The 21,208-nt window shown below is 39.3% G+C and overlaps 1 protein-coding gene and 1 non-coding gene across 5 annotated transcripts in view; both read left to right on the top strand.

Annotated features, from left to right (window-relative positions):
- Positions 1–11,473, top strand: part of TNFAIP8 (TNF alpha induced protein 8) — a 120,854-nt gene extending 109,381 nt beyond the window's left edge. For all 4 annotated transcript variants that reach the window (XM_015250328.3, XM_072957913.1, XM_031673129.2 and 1 more), the window contains exon 2: positions 9,742–11,473. In XM_015250328.3, the coding sequence (XP_015105814.1) occupies positions 9,742–10,307 (566 nt within the window). In that variant the 3' untranslated portion in view covers positions 10,308–11,473. The remainder of the gene's footprint in view (positions 1–9,741) is intronic.
- A 9,225-nt stretch (positions 11,474–20,698) lies between these two features.
- LOC116278209 (U6 spliceosomal RNA) lies at positions 20,699–20,803 on the top strand. Its single transcript, XR_004187606.1, has one exon. It is a non-coding gene; the product is annotated as a U6 spliceosomal RNA (small nuclear RNA).
- The last annotated feature ends 405 nt before the right edge of the window (positions 20,804–21,208 follow it).

Raw genomic sequence — 21,208 nt, 5'->3', positions numbered from 1 at the left:
AGTATCTGGTACATTATAAACACTCAAAAGTTTTTTTTGTTTTTTGTTTTTTGTTTTTTACTGAAGAGTAGTCAATTTACAATATGCCTCAGGTGTACAGTAAAGTGATTCAGTTATATATATTCAGATTCTTTTCCATCTCATTATAAGAAATTATAAATACAGTCCCCTGTGCTATACAGTAGATCCTTGTTGCTTACCTATTTTATACACAGAAACGTGTACCTGTTAGTCCCAAACTCCTAATCTATCCCTCCCTCCCTTTCCCCCCTGCTAACCACAATTTGTTTTCTGTGTCCAGCACTCAAAAATTTTGTTGAATGATTCATATCTTTGGGTTAACGTTCTGTCTTCACCCCTCACTCCTATTTCAGGAGTCATGATCACAAGACTGTATCATCCCTTCCCAGCAGAACTTCAGCAATATCTACCTTAGTAATAAGGATGACAATATCAATGAGAACAGTAATAAGAGTTCACATTAACTGACCCAGTTATTTTCTATCTGGCACTGACCTAAGCACTTAATATGGATTATTCTCATTCAATCCTTATAAAAACCTCAGGAATCCCCATTTGCGCATGGAGAAACTGAGGCATAGAGAGGTTAGGTGATTTGCCCGAGGGACACGAGCACTTGGTAGAAGAACCAGGCTTCTGACCCAGACAGTGTGCCTTTAGACCTCGTGCTCACAGTCACCACATTGCCTGGCTTTCCCTGACTGCCTGTCTTGCCCTCTCCTATTTGCACAAGACGACTGTGAATCAGCTCCAGAGGGATGGCAAGAACCCAGGTCAATTTGTTAGCCACTTATTTTCACTGACCTTATCCTACAAATTTGTTAATGGGTCCTCTGTGAAGTTAGTTTGGAAAACTTGGGTAACTAAAGTTGGTTCCTTTACTGCACTAATGCCCAAGAGCTTTAATATTATTAGTAAATTTTTTGCAACTCAAATGGGACCTTCATATACACCATTTCCTGAACTTATTTAAATATAATTTCTTGAAGAATTCAGTTTTTGGTTTTTGTTTTTAACATAATTTGGAATAAAAGCTGGCTAGTGCTCTTGTGGGGTTCCTAAGAAACTTCTCAGGTCCCAAATATTTGGGTAACCCTACTTTTGACCCTTTCTTCTTTGGTCTTGAGCACGTAAGTAGTCTTTAGTGACCACTTACATTTACCTGCTGGGACAGTCATGGATTTGTTGATATAGTGTAATTACTAGTAGTACCCTTTTCAAAGGGATCCCATTTGGATGATAAACTCTACACGACTGCTCTAATCAGAACCTCCCTCCCTAATTAAATAAAGACTTCTATTTCACACTTGCTGCCTTCTCTCCACTCACTGAAGGATTCTTATTGCTATTGCATGTATGGTAACAGACAAAAGTAATAGCCTTGTGCCTCTGGCATCTCACCATTTTATGTCAGAGTCATGCATGGAATTATGGAATTCCATAAACTGGAATTACCTAGTTTATAGTCTCTCATCACTCACAAGTTGCATTTCTTAAGAACTGCAAGCCTTTAAGACTTCACTCTGCTCAGTATCTATCTATGCATATGTAAGCTTATCTCTGCAGAAAAGCCAGCAACTCAGAAAGGATATGGAAAACATAAGACTAGTTGTTGCCTCTGGGCAGCAGCCGTTGGGGTCGGGATCATGCAGTGGGTGGCAAAGCTGAGAGAAACTTTTCACTTTATGTATTTACATCCGGGCTTTTGAGTAATGCAAGCATATTTTTTTTTTAATTATGGTTTAAAAATGTTTTAAAACTACTTAGGGTTTTCCCTGGAAATACAGGCTCTTTCAAGCCTTCCTGGATTGATCTGCCTTATGGAATCCATTTCCTTCCTCTAGGGAGACCTGATCTCTATTTTTTCTCTCTTATTTCACTTAGTTAAATATTTTTATGTCTTCCAATACCTTCAAGAGGGAACTTTTTTTTTTAAGCTTGTGTTGGTTAACATAATTCTTAAGAGAATAGCTTGAAATTGGACATACCTGGGTTCAAGCTCATCTCTTCTGCTTACTGACGGTATGGCCTTGAAAAGTGACTTAATGTCTCTGGGCCTCAGTTCCCTTGTCTGTAAATGAGGATAATAATAACCTCCCTCTTGGGGTTGTTGTGAAGCTTCCATAAGATAATGCATATTCTGGGCAGTTCTGGGGATAATATAGTAAAGTTCAAAATATGGTGGCTGCCAGTAGATTCTCATAACTGTAAACCTCTCACTCTGACTTTGGGTAACCACAAAATTCACTTCTATTCCTGTAACCTCTGTCCTAATATTTATAAGACTGACATTCTGTGGGCTCCAGCCATACCACTTCATATAAATATCATCCAGCTTTCTTCCAATCCTGGTATTAGTGGACCTAGAGGCCACAAGGATATCTTGTCAGAGTTTATGCCTTGCAGGAAGCAATCAAGACATCACATGATTCCTAGAGCAAATTAACCGGGGGGGGGGGGGGGATGGGGGTTGGCGGGGGGAGGGGGAGCAGTGATAGAATATAATATGAAGTTAAAGCTATTTAAACTTAGGAATTTTCATTTTCAACTTCCAAATCATCACAAAACTAAGCCATGGAAATTAAAAGACAGACAGTGGAACCCAAAATCATGGTGAAAAGATTCCAGAATTAAAGCAACAGAAACAGCCTGAGATCGCACAGGGAATGACTTCATGGTGTTTTCTTTAGGACATAATTTCCCTTGTCCACAAATTTGGAAAATGGAAGATATAAGAAGAAACAGGTAGAAAGAACACAGTGTGTGCAAATATTGGATTTGAACCCCTGCTTCTCCATCTCAAGTGTGTTAAATAAGGGAGCAAAACTCAGCGTGCATTTGTGGTCTGTCACGAGCCCAGCACATGGCTGGGTGTTTTCTGATTTGTAACACATTAACTCTTACTAAAGCCATGCCACCTTGAAATGATATCCCTCTTAGCAGATGAGAAAACAGGTTTGAAGGAGTTAAACACCACCTAAGTCTCCAACTCAGGACTCTTGACCTTGAACTTTTGTTTCCATCCATGCTGTTCCTACTAGGAAGGAGTCCCTGCCTTAGAGTCTCTGGTTCTCTGGGAAGCTTTGGAAACTCTGGGTGAGAAGCTGTGACTTTATCGGGTAATCTTGTTGGCCGAGGTGGGTTTTCACTTTGGCTTTATTTTTGATCTCTTTCCTTTACATTTTTTGCCTGTTGCACAGCTTTGTGTGGACGTTGATACTGTTTGTCCTCTTGTTCAATTCTGTTCTCCATGGGTTAGTTTTCTCTAGACAAAGTACACTTATGCTACCTGTCAGAATCCTTGTGGTAGTGAATCTGTTTGCTAACAACAGATTCAACACCTTAAAAAAAAAAAAGAGAGAAATTCCCTGATAAAGAAAGTTTTAATATGTATTTTTTAACGTCTTCATGGAAAAGGATCTGTAACTCATTAACTGAACTATGTGAGGTGTCTGTTTTCACACAACCATCTGGCATTTCGCATATCTCGGCTGCGTATTACTTCCAGAAGGAGTGGATTGATTTTGACCGATGTTGCTCAGTACTCAAGAGCATCAGAAAGTATTTGAAGTGTAGTTTGTTAAGTTCTTTAGACAAACCTGTGGATAAAGCTGTTCTGGGCCAGGCATTGGGTGAGAATCTTCTCTATGGCTCATGTCCATTTGTCTTTGCAACAACTCCAAGAGGTGAGGATCCCTATTCTCATCTTGTAGGCAGGGAAACTGAGTCTTGGTATTATCCCCGAGCAGTAGGGCAGTTCATGAAACCATTAGCTACAAAATAAAGACTTTCTTTCCAGAACCCTGGGGGAATTGGTTGCTGCAGGAAATGTGTACTCATTCTCCCCAAAGGGTTATATGTGCTGCAATTTTTTTTCACTTTATATGATTTTGATGAAAAAATCAAATATGTGTTCAAGGGTACCTTATAAAGAAGGTAAACTCATGTCTCTCATAAAAATACAAAATGGGCACGCCAAAGATTTGATTTAACTCATTAATTAAGGCAGAATCAGTAAGAGCTCTTATTTTAAAGGAAAATCTCAAGTGCAACACAGGCAAACAAGAAAGTGAGGAAGCAGCTGTCCCTCCACTAGGCAAAATGTATTTGTATCTGTATGGACAAGAGCCTTTTGCAATACTATCAGATTTACTTACAGATTGTCAAATAGCTACGTGAAGAACAATAATAGAAATCTGCAAAGGGGGTGCTTTACAATTCCTAGAACTCCACTGAAAACCACCCAGTGATTTATTTTTCTTCACTCCTTTCAAAGTCACCATCTTCCCTCACATTTGTCTTCTTTATTATGTTGCCTTTTCAGATGAGCATGTACTTCTGCGGGGGTGGAATGAGTGACTTAGCTTGTCCCTGTGTTGAGACATGCCATTGGATTTTAACCACCAGGGGTCAGAGAAATGCATGCACACCACAATTTGCATTTAGTATCAGGTTAAGGCCCCCAGATGTACTGATTCTCTCAAAACCCTGTTTTCTGGTGCTGGGGACTCCATCTGTGTGACCTGAGGGTGATTCGGGGCTAAGGTTCCTGCGCTTGGCTTTTCTCTGTGGGTAGGGTTGCCTTAAGCTTGCTGTCATCGTCATTGCTTCCAACACTTCCAGGGTCAGCCCCTCTCATATCTGAATCTCTGCTGGCCATGGCCCTCTCCCTTCCCCTCATTCCCTTTTTCTTGCTCTATTTTTGTTTGTTGTTTCTTCCCTATCCTGTTGAATTTCCCACTTTGGGAATTTTGAGTGTGGAGGCTGGCGTCACAGATACATCACCAGCCGTCCCAACAATTCTTTGCTTTTCTCCTGGAGCCCTACCTACCAAATCCCCAGGTAGGGAGGTCAACACTAAGCCATTTGACTTCTTGTGACCATGTTGACAGCTGGTTATGGGCGCTTTCTTATCCCCAAAGATGTATTTTTGCTAAGCCCCATTTAGATTTGGAGTAATTCAAACTGCAAGAGAGCTAAGGTTTTATATATTTGTATAACGAACTTTTACGAACAGACCCCAACAGCCAGATGTGCTCTCCAAATTGTTTTCTTTTCCATCCTTCCTAACACTGGGCCCTCTGGATCCAATTGTAACTAGGCAAGAATTAGCAATGACATATATGTGCACCTGTAGTCACTGTTTAAAGGTTCCAAGTATAACAAATTTGATACGTAAGGAAATTAATGTCTTTGCTGGTAAGTTTGTAAAGAAAGTAACTTGGGGAATTCGCTATATTAGCAATTTCTTGGAGCAATGTTATGGGTCATTTTTGTTAACTCCAGAAAACCATAGTTTTTCATTAATTAATGTCATGCAAAGATTTTGGGTCCCCCCCCCAATTCTAAGCCCTTTTTTTCTTGTATACAGGGATCATTATATCTTTAACTTTAGTGTTTATCTCCAAATTTATAATTGGTGATACTTAAACCAAGATTCCCTCAATAGCAGTTTGCCTTCCAGCAAACACTGCTGAAATGGACTATTTGATTACGTCAAGAAATGAGCTAGACATAGAGGAGGGGCAGCGAGATAAGTAGGTGAAAAATAACATTCACATCTATTTCTATAAACAGTCTTAAATAGTTTTAACATACTGGTAATCCTTTTTTTTGTATTTTTTAAACATTTATTTCATTCTTTTTTTAAAGCTTTTTTGGGGGGCTGAGAAGGAGTAATTAGGTTTATTTATTTAATTTTTTTTTAAATGGAGGTACTGGAGATTGAACCTAGGACCTTGTGGATGGTAAGCACACACTCCACCACTGAGCAATACCCTCCCTAACTTTTGTGTGTGTTTGATATAAGGTATCATTGTTCATTAGTCAACACATACATGCGTATTTTCAAACACAAGTGAGCCAATAGTTTCAGGACTTCCTCCTTTGAGAATGTCTCCTATTCATACATCTTAGTTGCTTCCCGGCGTGTATCTCTGGTTACATGTTTCATCAAAGATCCAGGCAGAGGGGGAGGTGGGCCTATGTTTAATCTTCCACTGTAGCTTAAGTTGGAACCATTGTGCCGTGCTTTTACGCTGAATATTTGTATTATTGTCCTTTGATGTTTTCTCATTGTGCATAATAAATCTTTCCTTTGTAAAAGAACTGATTGATGACAGAGAAGCCACACTCTGGGGTGCACTTAAAAGGAAGAAAACCACATATTTAACTAGGTAAAACAAATATGTGTTTCTCTAGCTTTTAAAACAAACAAAACACCCACATAGGTATTTAGAACTCTTATTTTGCAGGCCTGAGTGTTTTCACAGAGAAGTATTTAAGTATAGTGAAGAGAGGGGGAAATTGACTTCTGCTTCTGTCAGACGTGCCATGTACCAGGCACCCTCATAGGCCCAGGGGACGACACGGGGAATCAGATGGACAACTGCTCTCAAAGTGCTTAGATTCTAGTAAGGAAACACAGACAATAAAAATGGAGGCAAATGATGAGGATTTCAGGAACAGGGAAGTGTGACGGTTAGTGAAGAATTTAAGTGAAGCATCACTTTCTAATTTCCACTTTTAAAAGCCCTGGCTTCTGTGTGGAAAGTGATTGGAAAGGTGTGTGGACTAAGCTGTTGTCCATGGAGATAGAGGGAAGTGGATAGATGTTAGAGAATTGGAGGGTGGAGTGGAAAGAACTAGATGATGGACTGGGGAATGGAGGGGATGAGGTGGGATGACTCCCTGGTCTCTGTCTTGGGCACATGCATGGAAGGATGCTATTAATTAAGATAGTAAAGACTGGAGAAGGAGCGCTTTGGGGTCGGGAGGGAATCAAGGATTCAGTTTTGGATATGGTACATTTGAGATGCCTGCAAAACAGCCAAGGAAAAGAAAAACCTTGAGTGTATTTGCAAAATGAGCCTGGAAAGGAGGTCAGGGCTGAATTTTGACTGTAGGAGGACTGTAGGCACATGGGTGATATCTGAAGCCATGGGAATGGATGAGATCACACAGAGGTGAGGATAGAGTGAAGGAGAAAAACTCGGTGCAGGACTAGCTCTGAGCTACACCAGGCCTTTAAGTCATCTAATGAAGGATGTGGAACTGACAAATGAGTCTGAGCAGGAATGGCTAAAGGCAGTTAATTTGCAAAAAAAAATTGTCATATTTCATGATCACAGACCACACAGTCCTGGCCAGCAACGCTCAGCCACAACCCCGAGTTGGCTCTGAAAAAACCTTCACTACTGCTCGGAAAGAAATCTCCCGTAAGCATGTCTTTCCTGTGGAGGGGGAGAAAAGAGCTTCATCCTCGTTTCCAAAGATGACTGTGCTGATATAATCGAAAGGATAAAATCAGAGTATGAAGCTGCTGCTGCTGTGTTTCTAGAACAGGGTTTGAAGTTCCTCTGAAACAAATGTGAAAGCCTCAGAGATCAGCTTCTCTATCCTGGTTCAGACTTGGTTCAGAAAACAATCTTGCTTAGTTAACAGCAGGCTTTCTCTTGCATGAAGTTAAAGGACTGCCCTGCAGAGTTATTTTGTCCTTATGTTTGCAATTAAATGGGACATTTAGTTTTAATAAGAAAAGTAGCTTAAAAGAGGATGAACTTGGAAGTCCATCGTTGGAAAAAGGAGCACAGAGGAATCTTTCAAACCCCTCTCCCTTTGATTTCAGTTATTTTACAAGGTACAATATTGCCATCTAACAGGCATCGCAGTAAATCACAGATGAGATGTTCGTAGACCCTGCCACATTCTAATAGATGAAAAACAGAATAACCTTTCAACTCTATATAAAATAAATTCCTGAAATCCTTGTTATATATTGTGTATCTGAAAATTTGCAGATGTCCCTTCCTATATAAGTTAGGTTTATTATTTGTAGAGATCTGTATCTGAAGTTCAGTAATGGAAGATGGTCCCTGGTCTTAATATGTAATATTAACTACTTGTGTGCCATTCATTTTGACATAAATTCTTTAGTGCAAATTAAGCTGTACACTTTTGGCTATTTCTTGTGCTTTTTCACTTTCCTTTTTTTTCTCAAAATATATTTCAGTTCTTCTTCTGCAGTTTCAGTTCATGTTTCACTAGTTTAAATACCGACATTGGTGAAGGCACTATTTCTAGTTCAGTCATGGTGTTCTTTCAGGGTTTACATCTGTGTGTAAATGGTGTCCTAGTCATTAGGAACCACTTGGCAGCTACCTATACTATATATACCATGAGCTACTTTGTTCCAAATTTCAAGTCTAGCATGGTAGTTCCACACTGAGGAACTCTTCTTATATATCCTCCCAGCCTGGATGTGGGAGGGGCTACCTTTTTGTTTTCTAATGTAGCTAGCCTGTCCAAACTAGAAATAATTTTCTAAGTATTTCTAATAATATCACTGATGCCATGATTCATTCCTACATATCTGTATTTTTAAGCTTTCATCTTTCACTACTGAATGCTTTCCAACACCCAGGCCTAGGCTAACACACTGGCACATGCAGACAAAACAGCTGCTCCTGGACCCAAAGGTGAAATAGAGACCCCGAGATCTACATCTCTGAGGACCTTGGAGAAGAAGGAGAAAGCACAGTTGTGGTGGAGCAGCATGCACAAAGCGGGCGAAAATTTTGGAGAAAAGCTAAACTTGGTTTGGGAAATAAACATTTACTGAGCATCTGCACTGACTGGCTGTAAGCTAGGAACATCACAATGTCTCATTAGTATTTAATGCATACAGCTCTTATTATATGTCCCTTAAACCTCTGTCCAATTAAGTTATGATGATTCCAAAATTAAACTCTAAGCATCAGCTTTTTCAAAGTATGTTGTTCATGCAGCACATTTCATTAGTTCATACAGTAGGGCTATTTCCTCAAATCAGCAACAGGGTTTTTCCTGTATAGCATGGGGAACTATATTCAATATGTTGTAATCACCTATAATGAAAAAGAATATGAAAAGGAATATATATATGTGTATAATTGAAACATTATGCTATACATTAGAAATTAACACAACACTGTTAACCAATTATACTTCAATAAAAATTATAAATAACATAATTCTCAAAATATTGTATAAAAATTTAAAGGGCACAATGGCCATTCATTAGAAATAACAAGTGACAGTAAGCTCTCCAAGGAATATTTCTTTCCAACACTCAACTTGGAGAGTTGAAATTCAAAGTGGTTAGGATGATCAGACTGGTAGGTGCTAGACAATGTGTTGGGAAATTAGACTTTTTGCAACTGAACTATGAAGCAGGGCTCTTCCACTCAATATCATGGCTTTGTCATTTATCCCTCTTACATTTAAATGTGTTTCTTTAAATTGTTATTGGTTACTGTTGCTCAAAGAGCAGTTGTGGAGTTGATTTTATATTTCTTATGTATTTCTTATAAAATTAAAGCTAGGGAAAATTGCATAAAAACTTGTCACCTTGTGAGACATACAATCTTGATAATCAGAACTCTTCAACATCTAAACAAAGCACTGACTACAAAGCAGAAGGTATAAAACACCTGAATTGCCAAAAACCTTAAAGATTATTCACAACAACCTGTTCATTTCACAAATGAGAACTTAATCCCCCAAAACATAGGAAAATTATTTCAGTTCCTTTCAGAACATAAACTCATGTCAGCAGGTAGGAGGCAAACTAAATGGTGGGAAAATGTGAAGGAAAATACTCCTTCAGATTTCAGATTTTTAATTTGCTTCTCTTGCTGATGTTGACTGATCTTTTATCCTCCCCCTCCCCTTTGTTTTTAGTGGCCACAGATGTCTTTAATTCCAAAAACCTGGCTGTTCAGGCACAAAAGAAGATCTTGGGTAAAATGGTGTCCAAATCCATCGCTACCACCTTAATCGATGACACCAGCAGCGAAGTGCTGGATGAGCTCTACCGGGTGACCAAGGAGTACACCCAAAACAAGAAGGAGGCAGAGAAGATCATCAAAAACCTCATCAAAACAGTCATCAAGCTGGCCATTCTTTACAGGAATAATCAGTTTAACCAAGACGAGCTCGCACTCATGGAGAAATTTAAGAAGAAAGTGCACCAACTTGCTATGACCGCAGTCAGTTTCCATCAGGTGGATTTCACCTTTGACCGGAACGTGTTATCCAGGCTGCTAAATGAGTGCCGAGACATGCTGCACCAGATCATCCAGCGTCACCTCACCGCCAAGTCACACGGACGGGTTAATAACGTCTTTGATCACTTTTCAGATTGTGATTTCTTGGCTGCCTTGTATAATCCCTTTGGAAATTTCAAACCCCACTTACAAAAACTGTGTGATGGTATCAACAAAATGTTGGATGAAGAGAACATATGAGCATGTGGGCTGAGATTGTGACTGCTCGTGATTTGTTTGAAGATGGAGCACTGATGTATGAAGGAAAAAAAAGAATAATTCTTTTTTAAAGATTACCCATTTTTCAGAAAGACTTTGCCCAATTCAGTTGTCAGACGTTAATGATAATGTTTTGTGAGGCTTGTTTTATTCGAAGAAGAGTATATTGCCAAAAATTCTGGTGAAAAGCTTCCTCACGGTTAACAGATCACAGGAAACTTGTATAGTTGCATGATGCAAATATTGAGTTATATAAAGAAAAACACGTGTGGCTCCAAACCTTGAGACATCTTTTTAGGGCAGTTGTTTTGGCTACACATTGGGTGTTTCTAAGGTGTACAGGATTATGTGTTTGAATTCACCTTTACTCCTTACTATATATATGTTGTACCTTTTCTAAAAAGCCAAGAACTCTCTCTTAACTGTCATTTCTCCTTTTGAAACAATCCCATTTTCAAATCTACCTTTTGTTAAGGATTCTTTTGTTAAAGATTTTGTCATTGACATTCAAGAATTCTGTCTTAATTAAGAATTAAGACATTCAAGAATTAAGGCAGTCATATAGAACCCTCAGAAAAATAGAAAACTGCTTCTCTGAAATCAATCTTATAGAAACCAACTGTATTTGCCATTATGAATCATGTCTAATATAAGCCTGTGCTTCTGGAATGGAGTCCTCTTTTTTAGTACCAACAGTAATACTTCTCAAAGCTTGATCACTTGCCAAAACATGACAATGGCATACCATTGCCTTGAAATCCTTGCTGAGGGCTTAACTTTCCTGTTATCTTGAAAATGTGCTGATAGAATCTCCATTTTCTCATATCCATTTGAAATGCAACAGACAAAGAGGAAATCTAGCTTATTCTCCATGTTGGGACAATAAAAAGTAAGTGATATTAAGAATGATAAAACCTTTTTTTTTTTAGGAGATGAGCCCATCAGAATAACTTAATTTAGGGGGCTGAGGGGCAAAAGGAAGAAAGGATATTGCTACAGGACATGAGAGTGAAAATTAATGCATTTCAATGTTTTATAAGGTTTGATAGATAAATAAAGAATGTCACTTTTTTATTTAACTGCTAAGGCTTTTGCTATTTTGTTAATTGCTACTTTGATGAGTAAACCAAAGAATGTTTGCATTCCAATCAGTTTGTGTGTTGTTTCTAAAACATAATTTTTGGTGTGTGAATGATAAAGTAAGCATTTGCTTATTTTGTAAAGAAGAAATAGAAACCTGCTGGCCAACTCTGTCACCTAGGAAATCACAGCCTTGGCCATCAGCACTGAATATTACATTGTCACTGTGTCTATGATTTAGTGTATTCTTTTGCCATGAAATTGCCTGCCTCCCAGAGTAATGACATTAAAATAGTAGCTCACCAGGAAAGGTCCTCCAACTAAAACTTCCAGGGGTTGAGTTCTTCTTTAACCCATCTCCATGACTGTTCTCACTTTTCAGGGTCAACAGGCGATAACTGTATGTTACAGCGATACCCTAGTGACTGCAGAATTGACTCCTCTAGCTTCAGAGCCTGCTAAATAGCTTGTACATTTAGTTTAGCAGCCTTTCTTGACCATCTCTGCTTCCCTCGCTTGGGAAACCTGAGAGTGTATCCTGTGGGCGCTACTGGCTGCATCCTGTTCTCTTATCAGATCTCTCTCAACAGAGGGAGGGTAGAAAAGAGGGCGCCTGGGCAGGTGGTGAGTGCTTCTTGCTCATCTCTAGCTGTAGACAGGACCAAGCAGAGAGAGAGGACCTAGGGGTAAATTTAGATCAGTCTGGGTACTTTGGGATCATAGAGTTGCGCCTTCAGGGTAGCAGTCAATGTGCATGGGAGAGAGAGAGAGCAGCCCTTAATTTCAGGAAGGCAGTGAGGAGTTTCCCAAAGGAGGGAAGTCTGTTTGCTGCCATCTCTCAGAATCATCTTCTGGAGGGAATTCATCTCTTTACCAACCCTGTGCCTGGAAGAGATGCTTCAGAAGGATCAGCAAGAAAGTCTTAATTAGCAAGTTCATTTCTGACTCCCCTTGTGCATGAATTTATTTGGGATGGAAAGCTGGAAAAAAATCCAAATGTGCTTAGGATAGATAATTCTGAGCCAAGTTCATAGTCACTTTGGGGTCTTATGAACAATCTTGAAAATTTTGAGTCTTTTTACATTTTGGGGGAAAAAATCATGAATCGTGTTATAATTGATTTTTTTAAAAATTTTGTGCTGATGGCCTCCCTGCAAACATTATAAGTTAAAGTATGATAGGTGAGTGGTAATACTAGGTTAACAACTGACATCACAGAGTGGACATTATGTGCCAGGCACAGTAACTCATTTAATCCCTGCCACAACCTGCACCATTTTACAGATGAGGAAACTAAGGCAAGAGAAATCAAGGAATTTGTCTGAGGTCACATAGCTGTTAAGTGTCAAGACCAGGATATCAATAAAACTTTATTTTCATTTAAAGGTGGTATGGATAAAGGCAAATCTAGAAATGTCATTGGTTCAGAGAAGAGTGGGCAGGGTGTTTCTGAAATGGTTTATCACATAGGGGCATTTGAGAAGTTATTTAAATGATACAGGTCCGACCTATTCTCTAAAGATCTGGATATGGTTTTATACAAAGACATTTTAGGAAGTTTTCAACATGGCTCTTCATTGGGGAGTATCTCATGGCTCAAATTTCTGTCCCTCCTGGAACTTCAATTCAAGGTGTTCTCAATTAACAATGACTTTGAACGCTGACTCCTGCAGTACAGTGCGCCCCTGCCCCGCCCCCGTGGTCTTTCCGTGGATGCACAAGATGCTCTACGTGCACGAAACCAGGACAAAAGCAGCAGTTCACCATGTGTTCCCCATAAAAGGTATGGCATCGATTTAAAACTCTATTTTCCAGGTTTAGAGGCTGGAAATTTCTGAGCCAGTAAGTTTAAAAATAGTCTGGTGCTTTTCTGATTATTAGACCTTTCATATACTACTCAGAATTAGTTTAAAAGAAGATCAGGTGTTAGGAGCTTTAATGGTACAGAAATAATGCTTTTTTAGTCTTACATATCAGTAAATATCTCTCATGCCCAATTATCTGGGAAGTTCTTTTTCTCTCACCATGTTAATAAAAAAAACAGAAAGCTTAAATTTTCTGATGGATTCTTCCCCACTAAAGGATTAAAATAGAATTTTTGGTGGTCTGTACATATCAACTGGATTTTTACTGAGAATTTTAATTTATCCTTGAGATACTGGATGAGAGCACCTAAGCTAATTTATAATTTAGCATACCGACCTCGTCAGATAACAAATAAAAGATGAGTGTCTGTCCATATGATGAAATATTTGTGGTAAAAAAAAATTAAGTTATTTAATTGCTAGGAAATTAAAATATCCTAAGAAAACAAAATTAGCATGTTAATAGTATTTAACGTTTTTACATTTTAGACCAATCTTGCATTCCCAAACTTGCATTATCTAAATTAGCTGAACTTTGCAGTGTTTGAAAAATCACTGTTTTACTTGATCTATTGCATTCGTGGGCATAAAGCTATGTAATTTGTTAAACTCAAAGCATGTTTTAGTACTCTGTGCTGTTTATGATAGATAAAATTGTATCTTAGCTCTGGAATAATTTTCCTTGCTGTGAATCAATTAAAGTCTTTATAGAAACCACCTAATGAAGTCACTGAGGCACTAAACAGAAAAATGAGTTAACTTTCTACTTCCAAAATGGAACAGTAGGAAAATATTAGGAGTTTATAAGCACGTATCACTATGATGGCAAACCATTGAAAATACATTTTCTCTTTTACTTAGGTGTCCTGATGGTTACTTACGTGTGCCCAGAGCCAGAAAGACACTTTTATCTCAGGGAATTTCCCAAAATGGAAGCATTTTTGTGTAATATTGATTTCACGTCTGTCTAGCCAACGATGTGTTTTCCATCTAGCAATGAATATCAGCCCCAAGTTCTAGGGGACAGTTCACTCCAAAGACGTCCCGTCTGCTGAGCACTGAAAAAGGGTATGAACAAGTCAGCCAGCATTCACAGTTAAGAGAAAAACATCTGTGCTTTGGGATATGTTCCTTAGTTTAGAGCATTGTGCTCTGTGTCCACCAAGTTTCCATGCAGTCTCTGTAAGAGCAGCCAGCCAGTGGATAAGACCTCTCATCTTCCTTCATGGGTGGCTGAGGAAATTCTCTGCCTTCCCCGCTAACAGCCGCAGAACTGTATTTCTGCCTCTTGGAAATAAGGTGGCTGATAAGGCACTTGGGGTTTGTTCTTAACACAAGGAAAGAATATTTGATTTTTTAAAGTATGTGTTTCGATTCACAGAATGATCCAAAACAATATGCTTCTCTGTACTTTGTTTTTTTCCATTTGAAAGCTTCCAGATGGATTAAGTCATTTAAAAGTGCCTGTTGGGACATATAAACACAAGACATGGAAGTGAAAACTCTGAGTTCACCTACCTAGATTGTTGCCATTATCTGGGATGACTGGGGTTTTATAAGAAATCCGGGTTCCGTTTTCCTGGAAGGTGGCTTTGCTTAGCCCGGCAGGAGCCACTACTTACCCCATCCTAAGCGTCTTGTCAGCTCTCTTCTGAAAGGTTACATTTCATTAACAGATAAATACTTGCCAAGCAAATTACAAATTTGTATGAGACATTTAATGTCCTCGAAGAGCACTTGCTGATGATTAGATAAAATTCCAGCATTATTGCTGTTCCCTGATCATACGGACTTGGTCTTCTCATGACTGACAAGTCACATTTTTAGCTTGCTGAAATATTCACTGGGGAACATGCAGTGAAATCCACAAAAACTTTCCATAGTATTTTCAAACACTGTGTCAAGAGCTTGGTATCTTCTCCTCCTGAGGACTCATCGGAGGGTGGCCAGGTAGAACCCAGCAGTGTACAGAGGGCGTGTGCTGGAGCAACTGAAACCAGTGTTTCCAGCTCCTTGTCTACTAGGGAGCTCCCTTCCGTATCTCTAAAATTTGGATAAATTCAATGACCTCATATTCTCATTTTCAGAGTAAAATTAAATAAATCATGAAAAGCTTTGAAGCCTCCTAAAGACTATTCTTATGTGAGGTAGTCTTTACGTAAGCTATGAAAATAAGGCTGGAACCTTAAATAAAATAATAGATTTCTGCAGCCTGAGGGAATTTTACTAAATCCCAGTCCTCTTAAAAAATACTGTTTCTTGCTTTCAATTTAAGAATAATGTTTTGGGTTGAGTTGCTCAAGTAACTGTGTCTGACAGTTCCTTATGTCTGATCTCTTAGCCAATTACATTCTGAATCTCTTCAGTTATTTTATCATTCCTGCTGGTTTTAGTTATCTATTGCTACCTAACAAGCCATCCCAAAATGCAGTGGTTTAAATCAACAACTATTTGGTTATTGCTTATGATTCTGTGGGTTGACTGGGCTTAGCTGGGCAGTTGTCTCTGTTGGAGTCCTGTGTGTTTGAAGTCAGATGATGGCTGGAACTGTTGTCTTCTAAAAATTCAGCTGTGCCCTTGGGATGGCTAGACCTTCCCGCGGTCTCTACTTACTGTTCACTCAGGGTATCCAAAAGCACAGGAGCAGAAGCTTCCAGGCCTCCTTAAGGCACATGCCCAGAAGAGGCACAGCATCACTTTCACCTGGTTCAACTGGTTACAGCAAATTATAGGCTGTGTGCAAGATCCTCCAGACTGCCTTTGGGTTTGAAGCTTCTCTGGAAGGAGAAAACTCAGAAAAGCTATTAGACTCACGGTGAAGTTTTGCTACAGTGAAAGGATACAGATTAAAATCAGCAAAGGAAACAGGAGCATAGAGCAGAGTCCAAGAGAAACCAGGTGCAAGCTTCCCACTGTCCTCTTGCAGTGGAGTTTTACAGATAACACTTAATTGTCCCAGCAGCGATGTGTGATAACATGTACAAAGTGTGGCCAACCAGGGAGGCTCACCTGAGCCTTGTTGTCCAGGGTTTTTTTAAAGGGCAGTCACATAAGCATGGACTGCCCACGTGGCTGACCTTAGTTACTCAGTCTCTGTCCCCTCCTGAAGTCAAAGTGATACAGCATGGTCCACAGTCCCAGGTGAATAAAAACAGGTGTTTACCATAAATCACATAGTTAGCATAAATTATCTGGTTGTGGCTTAAGGCCCTAGAGGTACAAAGGCACTCTTATCAGACAGAATATACCAAGTCTTACAGATTATATCCCAGGAGCTAGTCAAGGGTCAGTCCTTTCTTTGGAAAGTACAAAGTTTGACCATCCTAAGCCTGCAGAGTTATTCCTTTATTGCATATAGGCCCAACTCCGATTTAATATAGGAAGGATTACCCAAGGGCACGAATTCTAGGGTGCATGGTTTTTGGAGATTTGGTGCCACGTCATTATTTTCCCCTCAAAACCCCAACAGAGACAACAAAGCATTTAGGAAGTCTGGAGTTCTTCAGAGAACAGTTTGTTTTAACTGAAAACTGAAAAAAAAATATGTGTATACATATATATATATACAGGTATACATTTATATTTATACATATTACATACATTTATATGTATATATACATGTAATGAAATAGTAGTGGGCTAATCTGTATAAATAGCAACACTCTTGTCCAGTGAAGATGATAGTCCCATCTATACCGGATAAGTTAACATATTCCATCTATGAAATGGTGATTGAATACCTACTATGTGCCCAGCCCTGGGCTGCGCCTTGGAACTACTCAGTAACACCCGGCTCCTGTACCTGAGGAGTTTACTGACTGGTGGGGACACTGACAATGCACAGGTAAGTTACTAAACTGGGATTCCCAGGATGAGGAGGAGTCTAAGAAAGGCTTTGTTAGCCCCATGTAGGCTTTCTGGCTTTAAAATTTTCAGTCTTTTGAGTGTTAAATGCATGGTTTAAAAGCTCAAAGTAGTGGCAGGTTTCTTTTTCAAAATCAATGGTAAGCAGGCGTGTGTGCATGTGTGTGTGTAAAAGAAAAGTGTTCACAGGCCATATTTTTTTTCATTCAAAATAAAAATGATTATAAATGCGTCCATAGCAAAACGTAGATTGCAAACTATACTTAGTGAGAGAATCTAAATGAAAACTAAGTAACATTGTAATTAATGTTTAATTAATACTTCAAGTCATGAGAGTATCTGAGAAATAGCAACAGGAAAGAATTTTTATGTCATTTTTTCAAAAATAGATTACTGCCCAATTTGTGAAGCTGGATAAACTCTGGTTTCACATCCTTGATCTCAGCAGGGTGTATCTGTGTCCCCTGGGCCTCAGGCCAGGACACGGAAACACATGATTGAACTGGCCCAGTGAGGATGGCCCTTCCACATTTTTTTCTAGCCACGCCCCTGACCCAGCTCTCAGTGGGTCCTGCCCACCACTTGGTTCTGTCTGCTCACTTGTCACTAATCATTACCCTGAATCCCTGAATCTTGGAGAAGAAACATTAACAAACAGCATGTGCTCTTGGTGGCAAAGGAATGGAACTGGCCCAGGAATACAGTCTGAGGATGAAGCCCTGTGTGAAGTTCACACCCTGACTTTCAGCCCCAGTGGCTTTTCCGGTGGTTCTAGACAAGATTTTTTCCTTTTCTTCAGATTATATTCAGCGAGTTGGTGTCCAAAGTCCTGTTTAGACAAATCACAACACTTGCTGATACTTGCTAACATGACAGGATTTTTAAATTCCTCCTGATTACAGGGGGATAAAAAGGCTTTTGAAATTTTAGTTTCAGTTTATCTATCACTTGACTAACCATGCAATTTCAACCAAGAGTAAATAATACATAAATATGAGTGATGGCTTAGAAACCTATCCTATGTTTTGAACTATGTTCTTAAAGTTCGACTTTTATTAATTAGCAGGCTAAGAAGGAAGATGGCTTTTCTATTCTGGATTAAAGTTGTATTTGCCACACTCTCTTCTCCCAGAAAGAAGCAATCCCACTGGGAAGACATTGGCTCCTGTTCCTTGTAGCTTAGGGAGAAGGAAATCTTGGTGAGCGCCTCTGACTTCCTGGCCACTGTCAATAAAAGCTGTTTGGAATTTGAGACAACCTAAGCTTTTCAGTCTTTTTCCAATACTGATTTCAATTCAGATGTTTTCCCTAAGTAGCTTGACTTCAGTACTTCTGTTTGGTTCTCATAATATTTAAGAAAATCTTTCTACACATGTATGAAGATCACAGTTTTAGAAGAACCTGAAATTCTAAGTCAATGTGAAAGCTGTTACACAAATCATGCAAGAGAGAGAAACCAGTGAGTCCAAGAATCGTAGTTTGGTTGTTCTTTTCCCTCTCCATTGGAGAACATTTTTGTAGGTGTACTTCCATGCAAGGATTGTGTGTTTTCACCTGACAGTGCTTGACACTAAGATAGGAATTTTAGGGTAACAACCCTGCCTGAGGGGAGCAGCATTTTCCAGCATGTATGTGACTAATCTCAACTGGATGGGGTTGAAGATTCTTCTCTTTTTTTTATTTTAAAGTTTTCATTTTAAAATTATTGTAGACTGATAATACGTTGTAAAAATACTGCAGAGAGACCTGTATATCCTTCATCCAGTTCGGTCCATTGGCGACCTGTTACATAGGTGTAGTACACTTCTAAAGCTGGGAGTCAACATTGGTACTAGATGATGACCTTGTTTAGTTTTCACTAAGTGAGGTTCATTTTTTTCTTGCCTGCATGTGTGTGTGTGTGTGTAGCGTTCTATGTAATTTTACCACCTGTGCATACTCGTGAAACCACCAAGATCATAATCAGGATACAGAACTGTGTCATCACCACAGAGAAACCCCCTCCTGCTACTTGCCTCTCTATACCCACACCCCTTCCTACTCCATCCCGCTCGAATCCCTAGCAGCAGTCATCTGTTCTCCATCTCTATAGTTTTATCATTTTGAGAATGTTACGTAAACAGAAACATATAGTATGTGACATTTGAGACTGATTTTTCTTCGCTAAGCAAATGTCCTTGAGATCCATGGGCATGTTCCTTTTTATTACTGAATAGTATTTCGTTCTAGGATATACTAAAATTTGTTCAACCATTTTCGCATTGAATGACATTTGGGTTGTTTCCAATGTTTCCTACTATGTCTAGAGCTTCTATGAATAGTTGTGCACAGCTTTCTGTGTGAAATGAATTTTTCTATCTCTGGGATAAATGCCCAAGTGTGTGATTTTTGAATCATATGATAAACACTGCAAAAATCATCTTCCTGAGTGCAATGCCATTTTGCATTCACACCAGCAATGTACGGAACCAAGTTTCTCCACATCCTTATCAGCATTTGGTATTATCACCATTTTTAATGTTAGTTGATCTAATAGGTATGTAGTGATAGCTCTTTGTGATTTTAATTAATGACATTGACCATATTTTCAGGTTCTTAATATTGTGTTCACTTTTTTTGTTTTAAATTTTTATTTCTCTTTGTTTTTAATTTTATTCCTTTCTCTCCTCTTTTCCTTTACTTCCTCATCCTCTTCTCAATAAAACTGTTGGAGTATAAATTTCTAGAAATTTCCTACAAGGTGAACACACTAGTTAACCAGCACTCTGGTTAAAAAAAAAAAAATTCTATCACCCAGTTTTCCCACCCAAGCACCCAAGGCATCCAACATTTTGACTTCTAGAACTAGAAACCAGCTTCCTCTATTTCTGAACCTCACATAAATGAAATCACTCAGTATATCCTCTTTGGTGTCTGGCTTCTCTTACTCCTAATGTTCATCAAATATTCTCTTGAACCATTTCTAAGAGTGACTGCCTGCCAATTTTAGGCAGCAACTACCATGAGGGTACTCTCCAAGGTATGTCGTGGAGTTAAACATGAGGATGCAAGATCACTCTGGGGTCCCTGCTGTCTTGGGCCGAATGTCAGCAGCCAACCAACAGCAGTTCTGATGCCGGGTAAACACCAATGACTGAATAATGTGGGGTGATGATGATGTTGATGATGGTGTGATCTAAGAAGATCCTGAAATATAAACTACTGTGCCAGCCACTTACCCTTTGCACCTTCTTCTTGGTCCATCTTTTCAAGGGAGTAAGAGTTGCTTTTAGGGATAGCTTTGGTAGTGGGGAAGTAGATATTATCAAGAAGCAAGACTAATGAGTTGGAGCAGGGATCACACTTCTTGGGGGTGACAAGCCATCACCCTTAGCTTCTTGGTATCTCAAGAGGTGGCACTCCTGAGGTCATTTGTGTAAAGGTAGACACCTGTGCCTCCTAACCCCCTCCTCCACCCTTCCTCACCCTTAGCAGCGCTGCTGCTACTTAGAATTGGAAAACCCTACGTACAAGTGAGAGCGGATCAGGGAAACTTTGATGGAAGTTCTCACAGATGATAAACTTGTTCTTTGGGGCAGCGCATATACTAAAACTGGAACAATACAGAGAAGATTAGCATGGCCCCTGTACAAGGATGACATGCAAATTCATGAAGCATTCCATTTTTTGTTTTTAATTGTTCTTTGTTCTAGGAAAGAGGAAGTGGCACATTTAGGGTTATCTCAGTCAAGATTAGTTCTTGCAGAAATAGAATGGCTATCTCTGAGTTTAATCCTTTCCTGTCTTCTTCTGAATGTTCTGTCCCTTCTGCAGGTATCTTATACTGATCATCTTGGGATTCAGACTTTCCCACCCTGAATATGATGCTATCATAAAGCATTTACTGGGGCTGACTTAGCACAGCTGTTTTATAGTGTACTCTCTCACTGTGAGGTATGTGGTGTTGTTGTCCGCTTCATAGAAGAGAAACTAATGCTGAAAGGATAAGAAAATTTCCCAGTGACTCAGCTGGTAAGTGGCAGAGCCCCGGGCTTGAACCCAGGACTCAGACTGAGGGCCCTGCTCTCTGTGCAG

The sequence above is a fragment of the Vicugna pacos genome, chromosome 3, assembly GCF_048564905.1.
Source record: "Vicugna pacos chromosome 3, VicPac4, whole genome shotgun sequence".
In the NCBI taxonomy this organism is placed as follows: domain Eukaryota; kingdom Metazoa; phylum Chordata; class Mammalia; order Artiodactyla; family Camelidae; genus Vicugna; species Vicugna pacos.
This window is presented reverse-complemented; position numbering and strand designations above follow the sequence as displayed.